General features: G+C 35.1%; 1 protein-coding gene across 1 annotated transcript in view; it reads left to right on the forward strand.

Moving 5' to 3' along the window:
* LOC131159380 (V-type proton ATPase subunit C) overlaps positions 1 to 18,106 on the forward strand; it is a 33,611-nt gene extending 15,505 nt beyond the window's left edge. Inside the window, exons 5-11 of the mRNA XM_058114256.1 lie at positions 8,811 to 8,878; positions 9,338 to 9,479; positions 9,965 to 10,081; positions 10,318 to 10,443; positions 16,592 to 16,675; positions 16,781 to 16,860; positions 17,619 to 18,106. Of these exons, the coding sequence (XP_057970239.1) occupies positions 8,811 to 8,878; positions 9,338 to 9,479; positions 9,965 to 10,081; positions 10,318 to 10,443; positions 16,592 to 16,675; positions 16,781 to 16,860; positions 17,619 to 17,718 (717 nt within the window). The 3' untranslated portion in view covers positions 17,719 to 18,106. The remainder of the gene's footprint in view (positions 1 to 8,810; positions 8,879 to 9,337; positions 9,480 to 9,964; positions 10,082 to 10,317; positions 10,444 to 16,591; positions 16,676 to 16,780; positions 16,861 to 17,618) is intronic.
* The last annotated feature ends 3,136 nt before the right edge of the window (positions 18,107 to 21,242 follow it).

Here is a 21,242-nt window from a genome sequence, read left to right on the forward strand (position 1 = left end):
GAGCAGGCCTTAGAAGGAGCTCAAAGGGGAGGCATGCATTGTACAAAATGTTAGCAAGTTGGGGGGCTAGTCTTTGGTAATTTTGCCGTAGCTCAAAGTTTGTTCTCCTCTTCAAGAAGGAGCTCGTAACCAGTTGGAAGGATTCTAAGAATTCTACCGAAAGAAATGTCTCTGTTAATCACGTTTTCTTGTTGTTGTTTCTGCTCTAAGGGATGTGTTGAGGACTCGGGTTGATGCTAAATCAGATGATGTTTCGGCTCTCGACTTAGAAGATGGTGTGGGCAACATGTGTGATTCTGCGAAAGGTGTGCCAGTAGATCAGCTGAGACAAAGTATGATTCTGAAGGGGGGATACTTTGTTTTACATCCCAAGGTGTGTTTTTGATATTGGTTCCGATGATCATGTGCTCGTGGAAGATGCCTTTTTGCATGAACAACAGCAAGTTGAGGGAAGTTTTCCTAAAAAGATCTTTGAGGACGTGTAGGTGGGTGATGACCATTCTAAGAACATGATAAAAGACTTAAGGGATCTTTGGCTACTTTTCTTCTTCTTGAGCAAAATTTTGATTCCCTTGGTGATCCTATTTTCCGCCTGCCCCCTGCGTGGGGGGGGGGGGGGGGGTTTAAGGAGCTGAGTGGTGAGGGTGGGGATGATTATGTGGTAGGAGTTTCTCCTTTGGGGGCTTTGAGTACCTCTATGTCTAAAGAAGGTATCCTTCCTATTCCTATTTGGTATATTCCAACTTTTGATACTTTATGCTAAAGGGAGGAGTTTATTGAGGAAGATGCTCTTTTGGGGGGTGGGGGGAGTGATTGAGACCATATAGACCTGCAAAAACTCCTTGAGCACCTGAGTTTAAAGCTAGTGAGACATGTCAGGCAAGAGGTGAGGGTGGGATTAGTCCTAAAACCCATAAAAGGAAAAAGAAGGTTTAGAAAGAGCTTAAAATTTTAGCTTCTTTGATCAATTATGAGGGAGTAATTGTGTAGGGAAGGGATGTAAAAAGAGTTAAAATCATGAAGATGAAATATGAGGGGCTTAGGGCACTATAGGAAGAGGGATCTTACTAGGGAAGTTTTGACTAGAAATTCTCCTAATATTGTGCTTATTCAGGAAACTAGGTTTGGGAATGTTGATTTCGGGGGTTGGTGGGGTTGGGGGGGTGGGGAGTTTGTTGTGAGGAGCATCTGGGAGTTTAGATGTAAGGACCAAGAGTTTCTCCCCTCTTGGGGTTTGGCTGTCTTTTGTTCAATTTCCTGAGTTGATGATAGTCTTGTTGGGCTTTTCTCTTTTTTGTCCCGGTAGATTTGAAGGATAAGGGTCAGTGGTGGGTTGCTTCTCTATGCAGGCCTTCCAGACTTACTTTCTGTACTGGCTTTTGGGATGTGTTTTATGCTATTTTTGGATTTTGTTCCCCCTAGGTGGATTATAGGTGGTGATTTTGACGTTGCTAGGTTCTTATTTGAAAAGGGGAGTGGGGGGGCTACTTTGAGCATGCATCATTTTTATTTTGATAGATTTTGGGATTGCGGGTTGAGTGTTCTCCGTTTGAGTAACACTCTTTGAGTATATGAATCTTTCCCAAATTGTCCTATTTAGACCTACGTCTGAACTTTGATCACTTTCCTATCTTGTTGGAGTGTAGCAAGGTTTCTTAGGGCCCTATCCTTTTCATTTTGAAAATATGTGGTCAGATCATAATTCTCTTCAGTCTTTGGTTAGGAATTCTTGGAGTAAGGATTTGGAGAGGTGGTGGGAAGGGTTTGGGTTTATGAGGAAGCTTAAGCATCTTGAAGGGACCTCAAACATGTGGAATAGGGAGGTGTTTGGTGATTTTAGGATTTAGGATTAGGAAAGCTAGCATTTTGGGTTGGGTGAGTAACGTGAGTTGGGTTACCAAGATAGAAAAGAAGGATATGTTAGTCTTTTGGAGAGTGAGCAAATAGGGTTTCATTGAAGAATGAGATGGAAGATTTGATTTCTAAGGAAGTGAGAAGTTGGAAGTAGAAGATATTTAAATGGCTTAAAGAGAGATTGTAATTTGAAATTTTCTCCTGAGTTAGCTAGTAGATGAGGAAAAACTTGATTGAGGAATTGGATTTCTGTAGAGGTGAGGTCATTTTTCAGATCCTTGTTTGATTACTTCTGGGATCAGTCCAGTTAAGGAGATATCTTATTCTCCTAGCTGTATATTCTTGTTCAATTAGTGAATTCTTCTTTTATTATCAAAAAATTACTTCTGGGATCAGTTATTTTTACTCAAACCTTTATATCAAGGAGGATCTTGTAGACCTATGATTGACGGGTTAGACTGGAATTCTATTTCTGGACGAATATCTTGGTTGGAGAGACTGCTTGAGGAGGAGGAAGTGAGGGATACTGTGTTTGGATGGATAGGGACAAGGCTTTGGGTCTGGTTGGGTTGAACATGGCTTTCTTTCAAGACTGTTGGGATGTGATCCAGGGGGATTAGTTGAAGGTGTTTAATGAATTCTATTCGAATGGGATTCTGAGTAAGAGCACGAACTCCACTTTCATCACTTTTGTGCCTAAGAAGAGTAGGTCTATTGAGATTTTAGATTCTAGACCTTATAAGATTATTGCTAAAGTGCTTGCTCATAGGTTGAGTGCTGAGCTTGATAAGGCTATTTTTAAGGCTCAAAGTGTGTGGACGGATTGTGGATGTTATTTTGATTGCTAATGAGGTAGTGGACACCCAGAGGAGAAATGAAAAGGAGATAATTTTTAAATTGGATTTTGAAAAAGCTTATGATGTTAGTTGGAATTTTTTGGACAAGATATTTGTAAGAAAGAGGGTTAGAGGGGGTGTTGTGGATGAGGAGTTGTATGTCCAATGTTTTTCAGTTTGTTATAGTGGATGGTGCACCAAAATCTTGGTTAGTGCCTTGTGGGGCGTTGGACAAGGGGATCCACTCTCCCTGTCTTGGTTTGTTCTAGTGGTTGATGTTTTGAGCAGATTGGTTAACAGGGTGGTGGATAAAGGATTGGTGAAAGGTTTGGAAGTGGGGAGGAGGAGGGGGTGGCTGTTTTTCACCTTCAATTTGCTGATGATACCATGTTCTTTTTAGCTGATCACATATCTTTTTTAAATATTTTGAGCCTCCTCCAGACCTTTTGAGTAAATTAATTTGGGTAAGAGTGGTAGGTTCTGTTCTTAATCCGAGTGTTGGTAGAGTTATGGACCTGGCCTCAGTACAGGTCGTTGTATTTTGGATTGGCCATTGTTTTAATTTAAGAGTCCTTTTGGATGATCATCCTAGATAGAGGAGCTTTTGCATCCAGTAGTGGAGAGGATGTCCAAGCATTTAGATGGTTGGAAAGGTGTATTATTTTCTTGCAGGGGTTGAAATACACTTGTTTAGGCTTGTCTTGCTAGGACGCCCCCCTTTGTTCTTTGGACTGCTAGTAAGCTCGAGAAAATTATGAGAGATTTCCTTTGGTTAGGGGTCAGGGGACGAGGCTCATTTGGTTGGTTGGGATGTGGTGTGTAAGTCTAAAATGGAGTTTGGTTTGGGTCTTGGAAAATTGGTGTCTAAAAACACAGCTATCATGGCTAAATTGCTTTGGCGGTTCCCTTGGAGGATTCATCCCTTTGGCATAGAGTCATTAAAAGTAACTTTGGGTTGCATGTGAATGGTTGGGATACTAACTTGGGATCTAGATGTTCTTCGGAAAGTCCATGGAGATCTATCTCTCATATTTATCCCCTCTTTATTCCTCACGCTAAGTTTGTTCCAGGTGAGGGTTCTCGTATACGTTTTTAGGAAGATCTTTGGGTGGGGGAATGTGGCTTTGTCCACTTCTTCTCCTCGTCTTTATTGCTTGAGTTCGGGGCATAATGTTGCTATTACTTCTCTTTTGTTGTTTCGGATGGTGCTACCTTCTTGAGATTTTCACTTTTATAGATCTCTTAATGATAGGGAGGTGGATAAGCGCCTTTTTTTTTTTTGCTGCTGACATTGACTAATTATCACCTCTTTTTTGGAGCGAATTGTTGTTCTTGGTCTTTTGATTTGGGGGTTTATTCTTGCAAATCCTTTTGCGATTTTTTAACTAGTTCTAATTTTTCTTTTGCTCCATAAAAAATCTGGAAGGCCAAAGTTTCCACCAATATTAAGGCTTTAGTTGATTAGTTGTGCTTAATGGAGTCAACACCAATGACTTGTTGTAGAAGGCTTTTGAAGGCACTTCCTCTAAATGTATGCATTTTATGCTTTAATTGTTCAAAAACAACTTCTCATTTGTTTTTATGGTGTGATTTTTCTTGTAAAGAGTGGAACAAACCTTTTGGTTTATTGAGAGAAAGTTGGGTTTGCCCGGGTATGGTGGGGGCCTTATTAGCAGTTCCTTTTTTTATCCTGATCGGGAAAATGGTTTTGTAGCATTATGATTGGAGCCTAGCCTGTCTTTTTTCTGGGAAGAAGCTGAATATTTTGTTGTTATCTGAAAAAATCCATTACCTGGCTTTGTTATGGTGTGTTGTTTTTGGCTGTTTGAAAGGAGTGAGCTTCTCACATATCCAATGGAATGACTTTCTTTGTTGGTTTGACTGGTGTTTTTTCCTTTATTTATTTTTTAATTCTTTTTGTTTTTGTTTCGATTAAGAGGATTTCTTATTCTCATGTTTTGTACATTCTTGTTTTTTTAATTAATTTTTTCTTTTTCCATCAATAAATAAATAAATAAATAAATTTCTCAACATTTTGCTCAACATTCTTTGATAACTTAAATTGACAAACTTCGATTAGATAGGATGAGTCATTTTTCACAATTCAAAGGATGAATTTCCTAGGGTAGTTTTAAAATTATTCATAGTGAATTTAGTTATTTTAGTGATTGTATGTGTGCATGCATGCATGTTTGTGTCGATTTTTGAGTCTAAATAACTAATCACATGGTCTGTAATTATAATCACATTTCCAATAACATTAGGTGGTTAGATTTATTGATTGATTTTTACTATACATGGTGTTAACTTTGGTGTATTCCCAAGAGGGGGGGGGGGTGAATTGCAATTTTAAACTTTTCTCCTAGGTTAAGTTAGAAGTCAATGTGATTTGGTAACTTAGGGTCTTTTTATACAAATCCCAAATGCGCAGATAATATAAGATGTGGAAATTTAAATCATGCGCATCATTCACATCATAACAAACACGTGCGATAAATATAAAGTGCGGAAATATAAACAGACACACGATATGTTATCGGGGTTCAGCCAACTGTGCCTACGTCCTCGCCTTGGCTACACCAGCACAAGGATTACACTATAAGCTCACTTAACGGGTGGAGCGGCACCGTTTATAATCAGGTCAATTAAAGGGGCTGACCTCAACCAACACGCTTTATCAAGATGACACACCTAACTTTCCTAACCGTGTTTAAGCCAATTCGGGACTATTCAACAGGGCTAGTATCCTGTATCCCTCTTCAGGCCCGCGCTTAGAATACAACCAATGTGTATAAAATTTGTGTACGGAAATATGCTTCTTACACAAGCAGGTATGTGTACCAATACAACTCAATATAATCAATGCACCTCAATGATGTAATAACTATAAGCTCGGTGCTCTACATGTGCAATCAACACTCAATATTATGGATAATTTGAAATATGCACAAGAGTGTATAAACAAGATTTTCTTTGAAACAAAATGCAAAATATCTCAATGTAAGCTTAGGGTTTCAAAGATGTCAATCAGAGTATTCAAACAACCTCAAAAATATTTTCTCAAATGTATCTAGCACAAGAGTTGTTTAAAATCTAGTTTTGTAAAATATTTTGCACACAAAAATAAAGTTATAGGAATCTTGCAATGACAATGCAAAGATCCATAAGCTTATGAGTTTATCCCAACACAAGATTTTATCAATAAAAATCTGTGGGATAAACTATGTCAAACTCCCCAAAATCAATATTAAATATTCAAGCAAGACAATGAGAGTATTAGCAATGCCTAATAAGCACTAGCACACAAAATATACTCACAATGCTAAGATGTATCAAGGGAATGAATATATGAGAGCATTTGGAGTGGAGTAGGCAAAAATAGGTTTTTGAGGTTTAGAGGATATTTGCTAATTGTTTTGCTAATCTCATGCTAATTTTTGCAAACGAAGGGCTATATATAGAAGTAGGAAAAATTATAGCCGTTGGGGACATATAGGATATTCTTAGGATTGTTTTAAAACATTTTAGCATAATTAATCCTATTTAAAAAATTAAACCACGGTCAAAATAATGGGGCAACCCGAGAGCACCGGTCGACCGAAGGAAGTTCGGTTGACCGAGCTATGCATGGTTCGGTTGATCGGGAACAAATTGAACTACAAATTTGGTCGACCGGACTTGTAAGTCCAAGGGCGATTTTTTCATTTGGTGCGGTTCAGTCAATCGGGAACCATTTAAACTATCTAGGTCGGTCGACCAGACCGTTGAGTTCTCACACGTGGGAACTCGGTTGACCAGGGTGTTGTTATTCATTTTGGGCACGGTCGACCAGATGGTCAAAATGTTGACTCCTAGAGAGTTCGGTTGACTGGGTGAAAATAAACTGGACAAGTTCGGTTGATCGGAGCATGGTCAAATTGTTGACCCGAACCCGGTTCAGTCGACCGGGAGGATTTTGTACTAACAAGTACGGTCGACCGAATGTGTATTTTTCATACATTTCAGTTCTTCTTAATTATGCAATCACCCTAATCAAATGACCAAACATATATATGCATGATTGAGTGTCGTAGGGTCATTTCTAGGCCTTTTTAAGGACACCGAAAAAGGCCTAGAAATGACCCTAGGACTTAGAGTGGGTGTTCCCTAAGGTCCATTTATGGTCTTGATTTTGTGTAGGGACTTAGAGTCGTTCTAAGGTCTTTGAGTTTGTACTTCATACATGCATGATATGCATTAAATATTGCAGATATTTTTCTCTTAATTACTATTACAGACCCGAATTGGATGATAATATAAATTACAACATCAACTAATCTTCAAGGTCTTTAGGCTTCAAGTTTTCACGTGCCATCAATGTATCTACTAATATAAACCTGCACATGAACTAGAAAGTCGTCAAATACTTGAGTATTTGTCATTATCAAAATCGGGATATGACCCATAGGGTCAACACACGGCCAATCAAGTAACTCTTAATATGATGGACGACACAAGCAAATTTTTGAAAAGTCAACCTTTTAACTCATTCAACTAGGTTACTTGGTCAGCTTGACTTGAGTTATCAGTGAGACCTACTGGTTGAGATGGCATGTATGGCCATGTCAAACTAATTATTTGCTTGTTCATTTTGGGCTACTAGTAATTGCGTGCACGTGATTGCATGTGGATAATATTGTATAAAACATTTTTATAATACTTAATAAATTTTAGATATATTTTGAAAATAAATTAGTAATATATGGTCATAATTTAGTTTAAGAATATTAAAGTATGAATATTCCAAGTTATTAATAAAACACCATGTAATACTCCACGGCCTTTTTAAATCATTGTTAATAACACTTAAAAAAAAAAATCTTATGATGAAGTAGAGGATAAGGATCTCAGTAGTGGAATGGGTGGTTTTAAGCATGTGGAGTTTCATTTGCTATTTTACCCCCATGAGAATTCAATCCAATAATGAGACCTCTTTTAGGTGGATGCCTATCCCTCTCATCTTGTAACCTAGTCCCCAGATGTAAAATCTCTTGATTATATGGGCTGATTTTCTTATTATAGGGATCAATTAGACTCGCCGCTTCTTTAAAAATGTTGTCTCAGAAAAAAATATTTTATTTATTCTTGAAAAAAATAAAATGGAGACACTACCAGCTTCCCCATTTTTGAATCAAGAGAAGGTCCCTTTCCGATCCATTGCTGTCCCAGTACTAATTCATGTTTGTTTAATATTACTGACTATTTTTTACAGATTTTTTATTTGCAATTCTTTTGTAAGAATTATCTTAACAGAGTTCATGGTGCATGGGTATGTATGCTTGTGTTTGTGTGTGTGTTTTGTTGTTGTATGTGTTAAATTACCACTTTACCTAAAACTAATGCTGTTAGGTTGTGTGGGCTAACAATGTATATCAGGCTTTAACATTCCTTCCACATCCAGCCTGATTGCACGTGAGAGATGAAAAAATATGTTAAATAACACTGATAAATTTTAACCACCACACAACAGATGTGGGCAACAAGACTAGAATCTAGGACCTCCTGGTAACTATCGCTTTGATACCATTTTAAGCAACTGCTTTACCTAAAAGCTTAAGCTGTTAGCTTATAGGCAAACTATGTATATCAAGTTCTATCCTGAATAACATTGGTTTAGCTTATTCCATCCCTTTTTTTGGTTTAGATTAGAAAAAGGATAAAAGAAACTGACCTCCATCAGTTTTGGTGAAAAGACATGAACCTCCCTTTAGGATTCAAAAATACCTAGAACCTCCCTTGATATTTCAAAATTTTCAGAGACCTCCCTTGAGGTTTTCTGAAAAGACAAAGACCTTCCCTTATATTTGTTTTGAGGGGTATAAGTGTTCCAAAAATCAAATGTCGGATAGGTGTATGGAATTTTTGAAACCCTAGGGGTGGATTGTGGAATTTTTGTAACATTAGGGGAGATCCGTGTCTTTTTGCTAAACCTCATGAGAGGTTAGTGTCTTTTGCCCTTAGAAAAATTGGGTGGTGCTCTTGCCACGAGATATTTTTGTGAAATACTTGACTGAGAAAATTGAGTTTTTCTCTGGTGAACCCTCATGTAAAGTTGATCATTATTTGTCTTATCTATGTCAGGTTCGTGTTGCTGAGTATAATAATGTGCGTAGTCAGCTTAATGCCATAAACAGAAAGCAAAGTGGAAGGTATGTCTTATATAAAGCAACTTGACAATAATATGATTGCTGCTTTCCAAGATTTAGGCTCTGTAGACTTATGGATTCATTGTGTGGAACATGGATGCTCATTTGCATGTGCTTGCATAATGCAGAATCATGGAAAATTTTCAGGTGCTTAACTTATTCAAATAACAGCTTCAATGTCATTGGGTAGTCATTAAGCATCTAGTGATAGTCATGTCTTTGTAAAATGTTTGTGAATAGAAGGGAATAACACATGTATCAGGTGCAAATAAATCTAGTCATTTTTGTATATGTTGCGTAGTCTGTGTACAAGTGCTCAGCATGCTTACAGTGATGGGAGAATTGTCTAAGATGTTGTGCTTTTGCTTTAATACAGGATACTGCCACTTGACTTCAAATTTTAGCACAAGGCCTTCTTTATCACGAGTTTTTGGGCTGATTTTTTGGTTTCAATTATTTCAGCTTAGCTGTTCGTGATCTGTCCAATTTAGTGAAGCCAGAGGACATCATCACTTCAGAACATTTGGTGACGCTTCTTGCTGTTGTCCCCAAGTATTCACAGAAGGATTGGTTGTCAAGCTATGAGTCTCTTGCGACCTACGTGGTAAAAGCTTTGATTTCTGGCTACATTGTTGATGACCACCACTCTTTGAAGCTTGTTTGCACCATGAATCTGTCATTTTACTTTTGCACTTATGATCTATAGTGGTATGATTACTTTATTTGACCGGTTAGTAAAATTTATTGATGAAATGCATTTCCATTGGTCACGTGTTAAGTGTTTACATGGTTTGCTGGTTTAATTTAATAGTTTTGGTCACGCTAAGCACAGGCCCATAGGCCATAAGTAGTAGTGAGAGTATGGACCTAGCCCTAGCCTTTTTGCATGCCATAGTTGCTCATAAGGCTCAAACAGCTAGGGCTTTTTCTGTTGCACAGGACCATTGCCTATGTTTTTTTGTTCAATAATTTATATGTTCACCTTAATAATTTAAATTAAATCATTTATCTTCTTTTTTTTATTTTTTCTCTCACTACATTCATTTTGATTTAGTAAATACTATTGATTGCTTGATCTAATTCATTTAGGTTCCCAGATCTTCAAAGAAATTGCACGAGGACAATGAATATGCTCTATATACTGTAACATTGTTTGCCCGTGTTGCGGATAATTTTAAGGCTGGTGCGAGGGAGAGAAGCTTTCAAGTGAGTTCATCATCGACATAGCTCATTTCTGACTGGAGGGATTTTTATATAAACAGTTTTGATATTTCAAACAGTAATGATATTTCATATTATCTGGGAATATCCTTGTTAGTATTCCTGAGTGAAAATCTTGCAAAAAATTTTTATAAAATTTTGGAATAAATCATTTGTTCTGTACTGGTCTTGGTTGATTGTGTTTTTCTGATTGTGTATGTCGGATACCTCATGTGATACAGATTCGTGATTTTGAATATAATCCAGAAACACAGGAGACTCGAAAGCAGGAATTAGAAAAACTGATGCTAGACCAGGACACGTTGAGAAGCTCTCTTTTGCAATGGTGCTATACCAGCTATGGGGAGGTAATTTTATTGTCTTAAAAGCTTCTTTATACTTTTTTTTTTTTGGTGGCTAATGATTCATTTTAGTAGTAAAATTTAATTGAATTATTAATTGTTTTCATAGAAGGTATTGAAGGATTGATCTGTGATTGGAATTTTAATGAAGAACTTGGAATCTTCAATGCCATCAGCTGCTTGTTTTTTGTTGAGGGGGGGGGGGGGGGAGGAGGGGTGGATTTTGTTGGGGTGGGGATTCCTCCTCTACAGGAACACAGGGAGGAAAAAAAGACATTAGTTGAAGACAAAATAATGAAGTATTGAAAAAAAAAGGGAGGGACTTTTTGTACAGAGTTATGGAAATAGTCATCTAAATTAATGGCTCTTTTTTATTAAAAAAATCTGCCTCCAAATTTCTATATCTCAGGCTTCAGTTAGAAAAAAATTAAACAAGTCTGGAAGCAGGATCAATAACCTCACTGTAAAGTCTAGAGTGTAAACTCAACTAAGCCTTAATGTCTATTATTTAGCTGTACGCCTTTCCTTCGGCTAGTGAATGATTAGAGATTTGAGACCATAGTGCTGGTTTTGTGTAATATTATCTCATTCTGCTGCAACTTCAGTAAGATGTTGAGAACTGATTTTTTTTGGTTTCTTTTTTTCTTTCCCTTGGCAAGTCCATGATTGTGAAATTTGAGACCATTGTGCTGGTTTTGTATAATACTATTTTCATTCTACTGCAACTTCAGTAAGATGTTGAGAACTGTTCTTTTTTACTACAAAAGATTGTTCGGTTATCTTATTATGTTATTTAATTTTTTAATGGGCACCATAAGTTCCAGACATGTGGAAAATGAAGTAGGGATTTATCCAGAAAGCATGATAACTATGTCTCTAGATTCTATAAAAGAATGTGTGATTACCAATTTTAGAAATTGCTCATGGTGGAAGAAAAAATAAAATTTCTCTTTATCTTGATGTGTCTTCAATGGCATTCTTGTTGCTTTTTTTGAACTTAGCAAATAGGATACATAAGGCTAAATGTTGGAGGTTTATCAACACACTAATCCTAGGAAAATTTTGAAATTTTAAATATATGACTTAGATTTTTGGTTGCGCATAATGATAGTCCTTGTTAGATGACCACTTTATCTAAAAGCTTAAGCCATTAGATTGTGGGCCATCTATCCATGTCAAGCTTTAACAATCCCCTGCATGCTGAGAGATAAAATAACGATAAATAACACCTATTGCAGGGAATAAGATAAATTTTAATACAACATAATAAACGTGGGCAACATGACTTGAACCTAAGATTTCCTGGCAACCATGTATCTCATTCCATTAAATTGCTACTTTACTAAAAGAAGTTGTGAAGTTGCAGACCAAAATTTTATATCAAGCTTTAACAAGCTTCTTATCTCCTCTTTCTTTCATTTCCTTGGTCAAAGATTTTTGGTGGCATGTATGCATGAAAAATGTTAAGCTGTACAAGACTAGTGATAAGATTTTGTTTCCTTGTTTTTGTTGTTGGTGTTGTTTTTCTTTTTTCTTTTTTTGGTGGGACTAAGGTTTTCAAATTTGAGGATGGACTAGAACAAAATGTCGTAAGGACTTTGAAACTTTTCATTTTTTTTTGGGTCTTTTATGTGCAAATTAAGTTTGGACGAATTAAAATATTGAAGTCCAATTCATCGATCTTAACTGAATATGGCTGGACTGTATTTTTATTTTGAAGAATAATATTTTTCAATATTTTTCTGGTAGCAATTTTTTAAAATATCCATTGTTAGAACATATGCAACATGGTTAGAATTAAATAGGTATTGTCAATCTATTGTCAGATTTATTCAACAAGTGCAATGACCATTTCTTTTTATTGAATATGAATTGTTTGTCATTTATGCTGTGTTTCAGAATTAGGAAAAAAAAATCATATTCTTCTAAGCTTAAAAATAGGGAATTTATTTCTGTTAGGATAAATAGCCTATTAATGTCTGATCCAATATTTTAAATGTCTCGATAGTATTTGCTAGGATATTTTTCTTTATTTCTGTTATTTAATTCGGTTTGATGATACTAACTTAACGGTGTCAGCAGTCATAGTTAGAGAAATTGATAAATCAAGATTTAAACTTTGGTACACTAGAAAAGAAAAATATAAGAATGGAGTTGGAATTATTATAGACAAAAACTTAAAAGATAGTGTTGTTGATGTAAATAGAGTAGGGGATAGAATTACAAAAATCAAGATTGTATTAGGACAAGAGATAATAAATATTATTAGTGCTTATGCTCTTCAAGTCAGCTTAGCAAAAAATCTTAAGAGACAATTTTGGAAAGATATGGATAGTATTATACAAGGCATACCGGAGACTAAGAAAATATTTATAGGAGGAGATTTGAATGGACACGTTGGAAGGGATAATAAAAATTATGAGAGGATAAATAGAGGATATGGATATGGAGACAAAAATGAGCCTGGGGAGATGATCTTAGTCATATGATTTTAGTATAACGAATACTTGCTTTAAGAAGAGAGAAGAACACTTAATAACCTTTAAAAGTGGACAAAATAGAAATCAAATAGATTTTTTTTTTTTTTACTAGGAAGGTAGATCGTTTATCATGCAAGGATTGTAAAGTTATTCCAGGTGAAAGCCTAACCACACAACACAGAGTCTTAGTGTTAGATATATGTATTAAAAAATGGAAGAAAAAGGATAAAATAAACTAGTGTAAGAGAACTAGATGGTGGAACCTAAAAGGAGAAAATATAATAAAGATTAAAAATAAAATGATCAAAGATGGGGATTGGATCATAGAGGATGGGATAGATACAAATACTCTTTGGAATAGATTAACTAGCTCTATTAAAAAGATAGCAAAAGAGATTTTAGGTGAATCAAGGGGAAGATTCTCGAATAGCAAAGAAAGTTAGTGGTGGGATAAAGATGTACAAAAAGCCGTAAAGACAAAAATAATTTGGTATAAAACGTGTAACAAATGTAGAAACATGGATAACTTTGAAAATGTAAGGAGGTGAGAAAAGTAGCAAAAAAGGCCGTTAGTGAAGTTAAATACAGATTATTTAATAGTTTGTATGATAGGTTAGATACAAAAGAAGGGAAAGAGATATATTTAAACTTGCTAAAGCTAGAGAAAAGAAGAGTAAGGATTTAGGAAATGTAAAATGTATAAAAAGTGATGATGATATTGTCTTGATTAAGGACGAAGACATTAAAGAAAGATGACAAAGTTACTTTAGAAAGTTGTTTAATGAAAACCAAATAGAAGGCTTAAACTTAAAATTATCAAATGAAGAAAAGATTAAAAATATGAGATTTATTTGTAAAATTAAAGTTAATGAAGTTAAGTTTGCACTAAAAAAGATGAAAAATGGGAAAACTATAGGACCAGATAACGTCACAATTGAAGTTTAGAAATGCTTAGGTGATAACGGAATTATATGGTTAACTAATTTATTTAATACAATTATAAAAACTAAGAAAATGTCAAATGAATAGAGGAAAAGTACTTTAATACCTATATACAAGAATAAAGGAGATATTCAAAATTGTAATAACTATCATGGAATTAAACTTATAAGTCATACGATAAAACTATGAAAAATGGTAGTTGAACAAAGATTAATGTTAGAAATGAAGGTCTCAGAAAATCAATTTGGTTTTATGCCTAGAAGATCTACCACAAAAGTTATATATCTTTTAAGAAGACTAATGAAAAAGTTTTGGGAAAAGAAGAGGGACTTGCATATGATATTTATTGACCTAGAGAAAGCATATGATAGGATACCTAGATAAGTTCTACGGTGGGTTTTAGAAACAAAAGGGTGTATGTAGTAGGCATACTAATGTCATTAAGGGTGTGTACGATGGAGTAATGACTAGTTTAAGGACTATAGATGGAGAAACTAGAGAATTTCCAATCACCATAGGTGTACATCAAGGATCTGCTTTAAGCTCGTATCTTTTTGCTTTAGTGATGGATCAACTAACTAAGAGTATTCAAAAAGAGGTTCCATGATGTATGTTGTTTGCAGATAATATTGTATTAATTGATGAAACTAGGGACAGAGTAGAGGCTGAGTTAAAATTATGGAGAGAAGTTTTGGAATCTAGTGGCTTTGGGATAAGTAGAAATAAGATAGAATATATGAAATGTAATTTTAGTAATGATAGAAGGAATATTGGAGACAAAGTTAAACTTGATGATGAAAAAATAAATAGCACACTTAGATTTCGATACCTTGGATCTATTATGCAAGTTGGAGGAGAAATTGAAGATGATGTAATGCATTAAAGCAGTTTGGGTAAAATGGAGAAGTGCTTCAAGTGTGCTTTGTGATCGTAGAAGACCCTTAAAATTAAAAGGGAAGTTTTATAGGATAGCTATAAGACCATGTATGCTATATCGATGAGAATGTTGAGCGATGAAGAAACAGAATATTCAAAAAGTAAAATTTGTCGAGATGAGAATGTTTAGACGAATGAGTGGTATAACATTGAAAGATAAATTAAGGAATGAACATATTTGCGGTAAGTTAGGTGTAACTCCTATAGAAAATAAGATAAGGGAGGGATGACTCAGATGGTATGGACACTTGCAACGTAGGCCACATGGTGCGCTAGTGAGCAAGAGTTAGTTACTGTGGGGGGCAGCAGAAGGGGTAGGGGTAGACTTAAAATAACTTGGAAGGAGATAGTGAGTAAGGATTTCATATCACAGAACCTGCCAAAAGAAATGATCCATGATCGCATAAATTGGCGGAAAAGGATTTATATAGGCGACCCCATCTAGTGGGACTTAAAGCTTGGTTTTGTTGTTGTTGTTTGTGTTAGCAGTCATAGCCCCGCTTTCAACAATCATAACCTTGCCCATATGGTGTATTTTGGAACAATTCTAGTGCATCTGGATGGATACACCTTGCCCATATAATGTATTTTTGACCAAGTTTAATGCATCTTTCCATATTTTAGTGTTATAATATCGGTGTCTCCATTGAAATATTATATCTAGTATTGTAATCAATATTCAAATATATACTTTTGTTTTATGTTGAAAACGATTTCTCAATGTTGTCCATATGGTGTGTTTTGTACCAATTCTAGTGTATCTGTGAACACCTTGCCCATATGATGTGTTTTTGACCAATTCTAAAGCATTTCTTCATATTTTAGTATTATAATATTGGTGTTACCCTTGAAATTTATCTAGTATTGTAATCAATATTCAAACATATATTTAACTAGAGCTTGTAAAAAGGATATTTGTATTTATGTAGGTTTTTGTTTAATGTTGAAAGTAATTTCTCAATGTCTTCAACTTTTTCATGTCCTGTTCCCAAATGTGTTTGAAAACTGAAAGTCAACTCCGAAATGAAATTTTTGACTGCTGTAGAACTTGTCTGATCAACTGATCCTTTCTTTTGGACGTTTGTGTGCCCGCCTGCTTGCTTGTGCATGCTCACATGCATAAACGTGCACACATATTTCAGATAATATCTTAGAGAACCAGTTTTAATGTATTTGATATGAGTTTGGTATCCCATAACATGGATGCATTGTCCAGTATTCTATTGTGTATGGCATGTGGTGTGATTGGAGTGGTCCTGTTGACAGTCATGCTTGCCCTTAAGTTTGCTCTGAACATTTATCTACAAGGTGCATGGACCCCCTATTGAATCAGATTTGCATATCGAAGACGTCTAATCTGATGGAGAGGATTTATATCCTCAATAAAAAGGACGTGTCATTGGTGGTGTTATCATTGTTATCACAATTGAAAACTGTTTGGCGAAGGATTGATCAATAAATTTCTCATTGATAATAGGTTTAGTACCAGTTTCTAAGTTTGTTTTATGGACTTCGAACCAGTATCTTTTAGGTTTAATGCTAGTTTCTAAGTCTGTTTTATGGACTTCGAACCAGTATCTTTTTGCAGGCTAAATTAGCTTTTTTACCCCTTATTTACTGCTTTTTGATCTCTGGTGACAAAATAGTTCATGTGGCCTGTGGCGATTGAAGGAAACACGACATGGCTCTGAACTGCTTAAAACAAACAAAGTTTAATGTTTTCTTTGGGATCAGTTCTGTAAATCATGGAAGTGCACAAATCTAGAAAATTTAGTTCTGCTGCACTTGTCCTGCAGGTTTTCAGCTCCTGGATGCACTTCTGTGCTGTGCGTGTTTTTGCTGAGAGCATCTTGAGATATGGCTTGCCGCCATCTTTCTTGGTAACTAAGTCCTACTCTCTATCACGATTCAATTACCTTTTTTTTCCATTACATTTATTTTTGGGCTAAGCATTTTTTTTTTTTTTTGGGTTGGATTGATATCAGTCAGTTGTATTAGCCCCTTCCACCAAAAGTGAGAAGAAAGTACGTTCTATCCTAGAAGGACTCTGTGACAGTGCACATAGGTAAAATTTGCTGTGTTCATCCTTCTGCTTTTTCTTATTTCTTGTACCTTGTGCAGCTCATATGACAAAACTTGGGCCTAGTCTGGTTCAAAGAAACTGGACTAGGCCTGTCACCTATCCCATGACATTATTTGTATTTGATGTACAAGTATTTGTCTCCATACAGATAGAACTTGCTTTACATGTGCATATATACAGACAAACTTGGCTGTTCTTAAGACATGAAAACTGTTAAGTTATGTTTGGGAGCAAGGATTTTCACACCTTAGATTTGGATTTGTATGAGTTTTAACAAAATTAAATGTAATTTTGTATTCATTTTGTCTAAATTCACATAAAACTAATCCAAGGTTCGAACACAAACCTTATGTTTAAGATTATTCAGATCTTAGATTTGGGTTTGTGTGGATTTGGCTGAAAATGGAATACAAAATTGTGCTGTATAATTTGTCCAAATTTACTACCTTGGCTCTCAAATACAAGGTTATATCTTTAGCATATGGTTGGGTGATTATCCTCAGACAAGCTTCAAGGTGGTCCTGAGACCCTTGAAGAAGATAGTTGGTCTTCCTGCTGCCCAATTATCCTGCTTTGTGACTGAATTTTGGAACGTGCCATGTGAGTCTGTGATAATAATGACTTAGTTTGCCTTTCTCCTATTCCTCCAGGACCACCTGGCCCTTTTTAAATTTCTGTCAGATCTTTGACTGTAATGTTCGATGAACTGATTGCATGGGTCATGTGTTTGTTAACTGCAGCACTTACTGGAAATCTGAAGATGACACAGGAGGGATGGGCGGTCTAGGGGGCGACGCAGACACTCGGGTATATGTCTCCTTCACCATAAACATGGTCTGAACGTAATCATATTCTCTTCTCACACTGCTCATTTGGTATCACCTCAAGTTAGGTTTTCATTATTGGCATAAAATTACTGTATAGTAATCTCAGTTATGTGATTCTTTGGCCTATTTATTACTATGTGAACTCCTGATCAAGTTATTTTGATTTCGGCTTTCTTTTGGATTTCTTTTTCCTGTTCTTTTGATGTATTTTGTCTTTCAAGTCCAGCACAGTGGGGTAGAAAATGGATTTTTATTTTTTATTTTTTTTGGAAGGAAGGATGAGTGCTTCCAAATTGTAGGATAATGACTTTGATATTGACAAATAATCATTGCAAGATTGAAGTTTATTCGAGTTCAGCAGGTTAGCTGACCTAGTGCCATTTGGCATTTTAGCAGTGAAATTATGTTTCCCATTTTGTACCTTATTATACATTTTTCCATTTGGTCTTGGACTCTTGGTGGTTGAAATTTGTAAAGGGAATAAGTAGAATCGCTAGGGCTCTGTTCAGGTAAGGGGTTTTATGAGAGAAAATGAATTGAGAAAAAAAAATGTAATTGAAAGATTAATGACATGTAAATTAAATGTTTGGTTCATTCATTTACAATATATTTTATTCTCTCTTTATATAAAATACTATTAAAAATAAAATAAAAAATGTTCAAATTATATATATATATATATATATATATATAAATTATATTTTATTTACTTTTTCTTTAAAACCCAAAAAAAAAAAAAAAAATTAAGCTCTTTATATTTTTCTTTCTTTTCCCTCGTTTTCCAAGTACTAAAAGGGCCTGTGTAGCACAAGTTAAATCACAGAAACTGCATGCATTTGTATTTAAACCTTCAAATGGTTTAATAGCTTCCATTCTTGGTTCATATGTGAAGATAGGGAAAATGGTAAAAATGATTATTTTTAAATTTTACCATCATGTATTTACTCGGATATTTTTTGGAAAGATATTAATTGTATATATGATCATTTATCTTATATATATATTAACACATTTATTATATTCTTATACTATTGATTGTTCTATTTTCATCCTATTTCATTTTGTGAATCAAATGTCATTTTAATTCAAAGATCAAAAAACAAACACCAACCATAAGTATTCAATATTGATAGAAACAACAATGTGATGGTAGGGGAAAATTATATCTTTTTTCTCTAGTGATGGATGAATTTATGAGGAGTATCTAAAATGAGGTTTCATGGTTTATGTTATTTGTAGATGATGTTGTCTTGATTGATGAAACTAGAGATGGAGTAGAATCTAAGTTAGAATTATGAGGGAAGCTTTAAAATATAGAAGTTTTAGGATAAGTAGAAAGAAGACATAATATAAGAAATGTAATTTCAGTCATAATAGGAGGAATATTGAAGAAAAGGTTAAACTTGATGGTAAAGAAATCAACAGCACTAGTGGTTTGACATTTTGGATCTATTATACAAGTTGAAGGAGAAAGTAAAAAAGATGTAATGCATAAAGTTAAAGCAGGTTTAGTAAAATAGAGAAGTGCTTCGAGCATGCTATGTGATCATAGAATACCTTTTAAATTAAAAGAAAGGTTTTATAGGACAATTGTTAATCAGTTAAGCCACAAGATTAGCACTTCCTATTATAATGGATGAGGAATCATCTGAGGAAGAGATACAGCCTCCCAGATCCACGATGATGACCTTGCCATCCACCCACAGATTGGAATATAACAATCTTATAGATGACGAAGCGATTGACAACAACATCAATCTCTCAGAAAACACCTCATCTGCTATTCCCATACAAAGTTTGAACAGTCCAAATGGTAATGTACCAACCATTTCATTAGAAGGAATACCTTCAAATCAGTGGAGGGATAAGATCCTTGAACTCCGTGCTTGGTATGCAAAAGAAATGATGAAGGGAGGGATTACTCTCGAAGAGGTCATTGGAAGGGTTGTTTCTAAATTTATCGGAAGACTTAGAATCGGGTGGATAAACCTTGGAGATTATAGGCGGTTATAAATTTCACAGGTTCCAAATCTGGATGTTTTCATATCCACAATCCTTGAGGAGTTTTGTGGTATCTGGGAAGACCACATTACCCAAGCTAGAGAGGAATACATAAAGATTAGATGCTACTCATTTAAGATAAAAGATATGGAAAAACATTATGATCTTATCTCAAAAAGATACTACACTCTCTAATGATATTAATCTCAAGATAGGTTATCTTAACAACTTGCCTGATCCACTAGGAGAGGAAATTCTCCAAGAACTTCAAATGCGTGGAAAAAGACTTGAAAGCACTTCTCTTGGTAAGCACTACCAAAGTGCTCTTATGAATCTGGATGCACTCTACAAAAAAAATTACATGTATAGAAGAGTCCAGAAAGCGTGCATGAAGATAACCAAAGAATGCAAGAGGAAGGATCTCCTCATCAAATGCAAAGGTAACAAGCAGTGCTTATGCCCAATGGGAAAGCGAGAGGATGTTTATCGTCCTAGAAAATCTAGAAAATTAAGTAATGAAATATCTCTCAGCATATTTCTTGTTCTACTCTTTCTCGTCTTGTATGGATCAGAATGTTAGGTGATTAAAAGAATAACATATTCAAAAAGTATAAGTTGCGGAGATGAGAATGCTAAGATGGGTGGGTGACGTAATATTGAAAGATAAACCAAGGAATGACCATATTGCGGTAAGTTAGACATAACTCTTGTAGTAGATAAGACAAGGGCGAATCGACTCGGATGGTTTGTACACTTGTAATGTAGGCCAAATAGTACGTCAGTAAGGAAGAGTGACTTAATTACTGTGAGGAGTAGTAAGAGGGATAAATGTTGACCTAAAATAATTTGAAATGAGATAATAAGTAAAAATTTAATAGTTTTGAATTTTTTGAAGGAAATTGTCCATGATCGAGTAATTCGACGAAAAAAGATTCTTATAATTAACCCCATCTAATAAAACTTAAGGCATAATTTGTTGTTATTATTGGATTGGGATTTGTATTTACTTAAATAAAAATTTCCCCTAAGATTTAGCAAAACAATACCTCGCTGAGGTTTCAAAAATTCCAAAGACCTTTCATAAGGTTTCAAGAATTCTAAGGACCTCCCTTGAGGTTTGCCAAAAAGACACAAATCTCATTTTATATTTTTACAAAAAAATAAGTTTTTTGAGAGGTTTGTATCCGTCAAACCTCAGGGGAGGTTTGTGGCAATTTTAAAAGCTCAAGGGAAATCTCTGAAATTTTAAAATTTTAGGAAAGATTTTTATCTTTTTATCAAAGCTCGAAAGAGGTTGAGTATCTTTTGCACTATTTTATATTACATTTAATTAAGGTTAATATTTTCTAACTCCCAAACATAGGTTAGGTATTCAATATTGATAAACATAACATTCCCACCAATTTTTCTATAGGGGACATCGAACACGCAGACCCCAACCTGGCTTTGTTGTACCATGAATAATGATGATTACAGCCAAACAACTGGATAGATATAGATGCATATGCCAGAAGGCTGAGGCGTAAAGCAGACAAG

This window comes from Malania oleifera, chromosome 7, assembly GCF_029873635.1.
Source record: "Malania oleifera isolate guangnan ecotype guangnan chromosome 7, ASM2987363v1, whole genome shotgun sequence".
NCBI lineage: Eukaryota > Viridiplantae > Streptophyta > Magnoliopsida > Santalales > Ximeniaceae > Malania > Malania oleifera.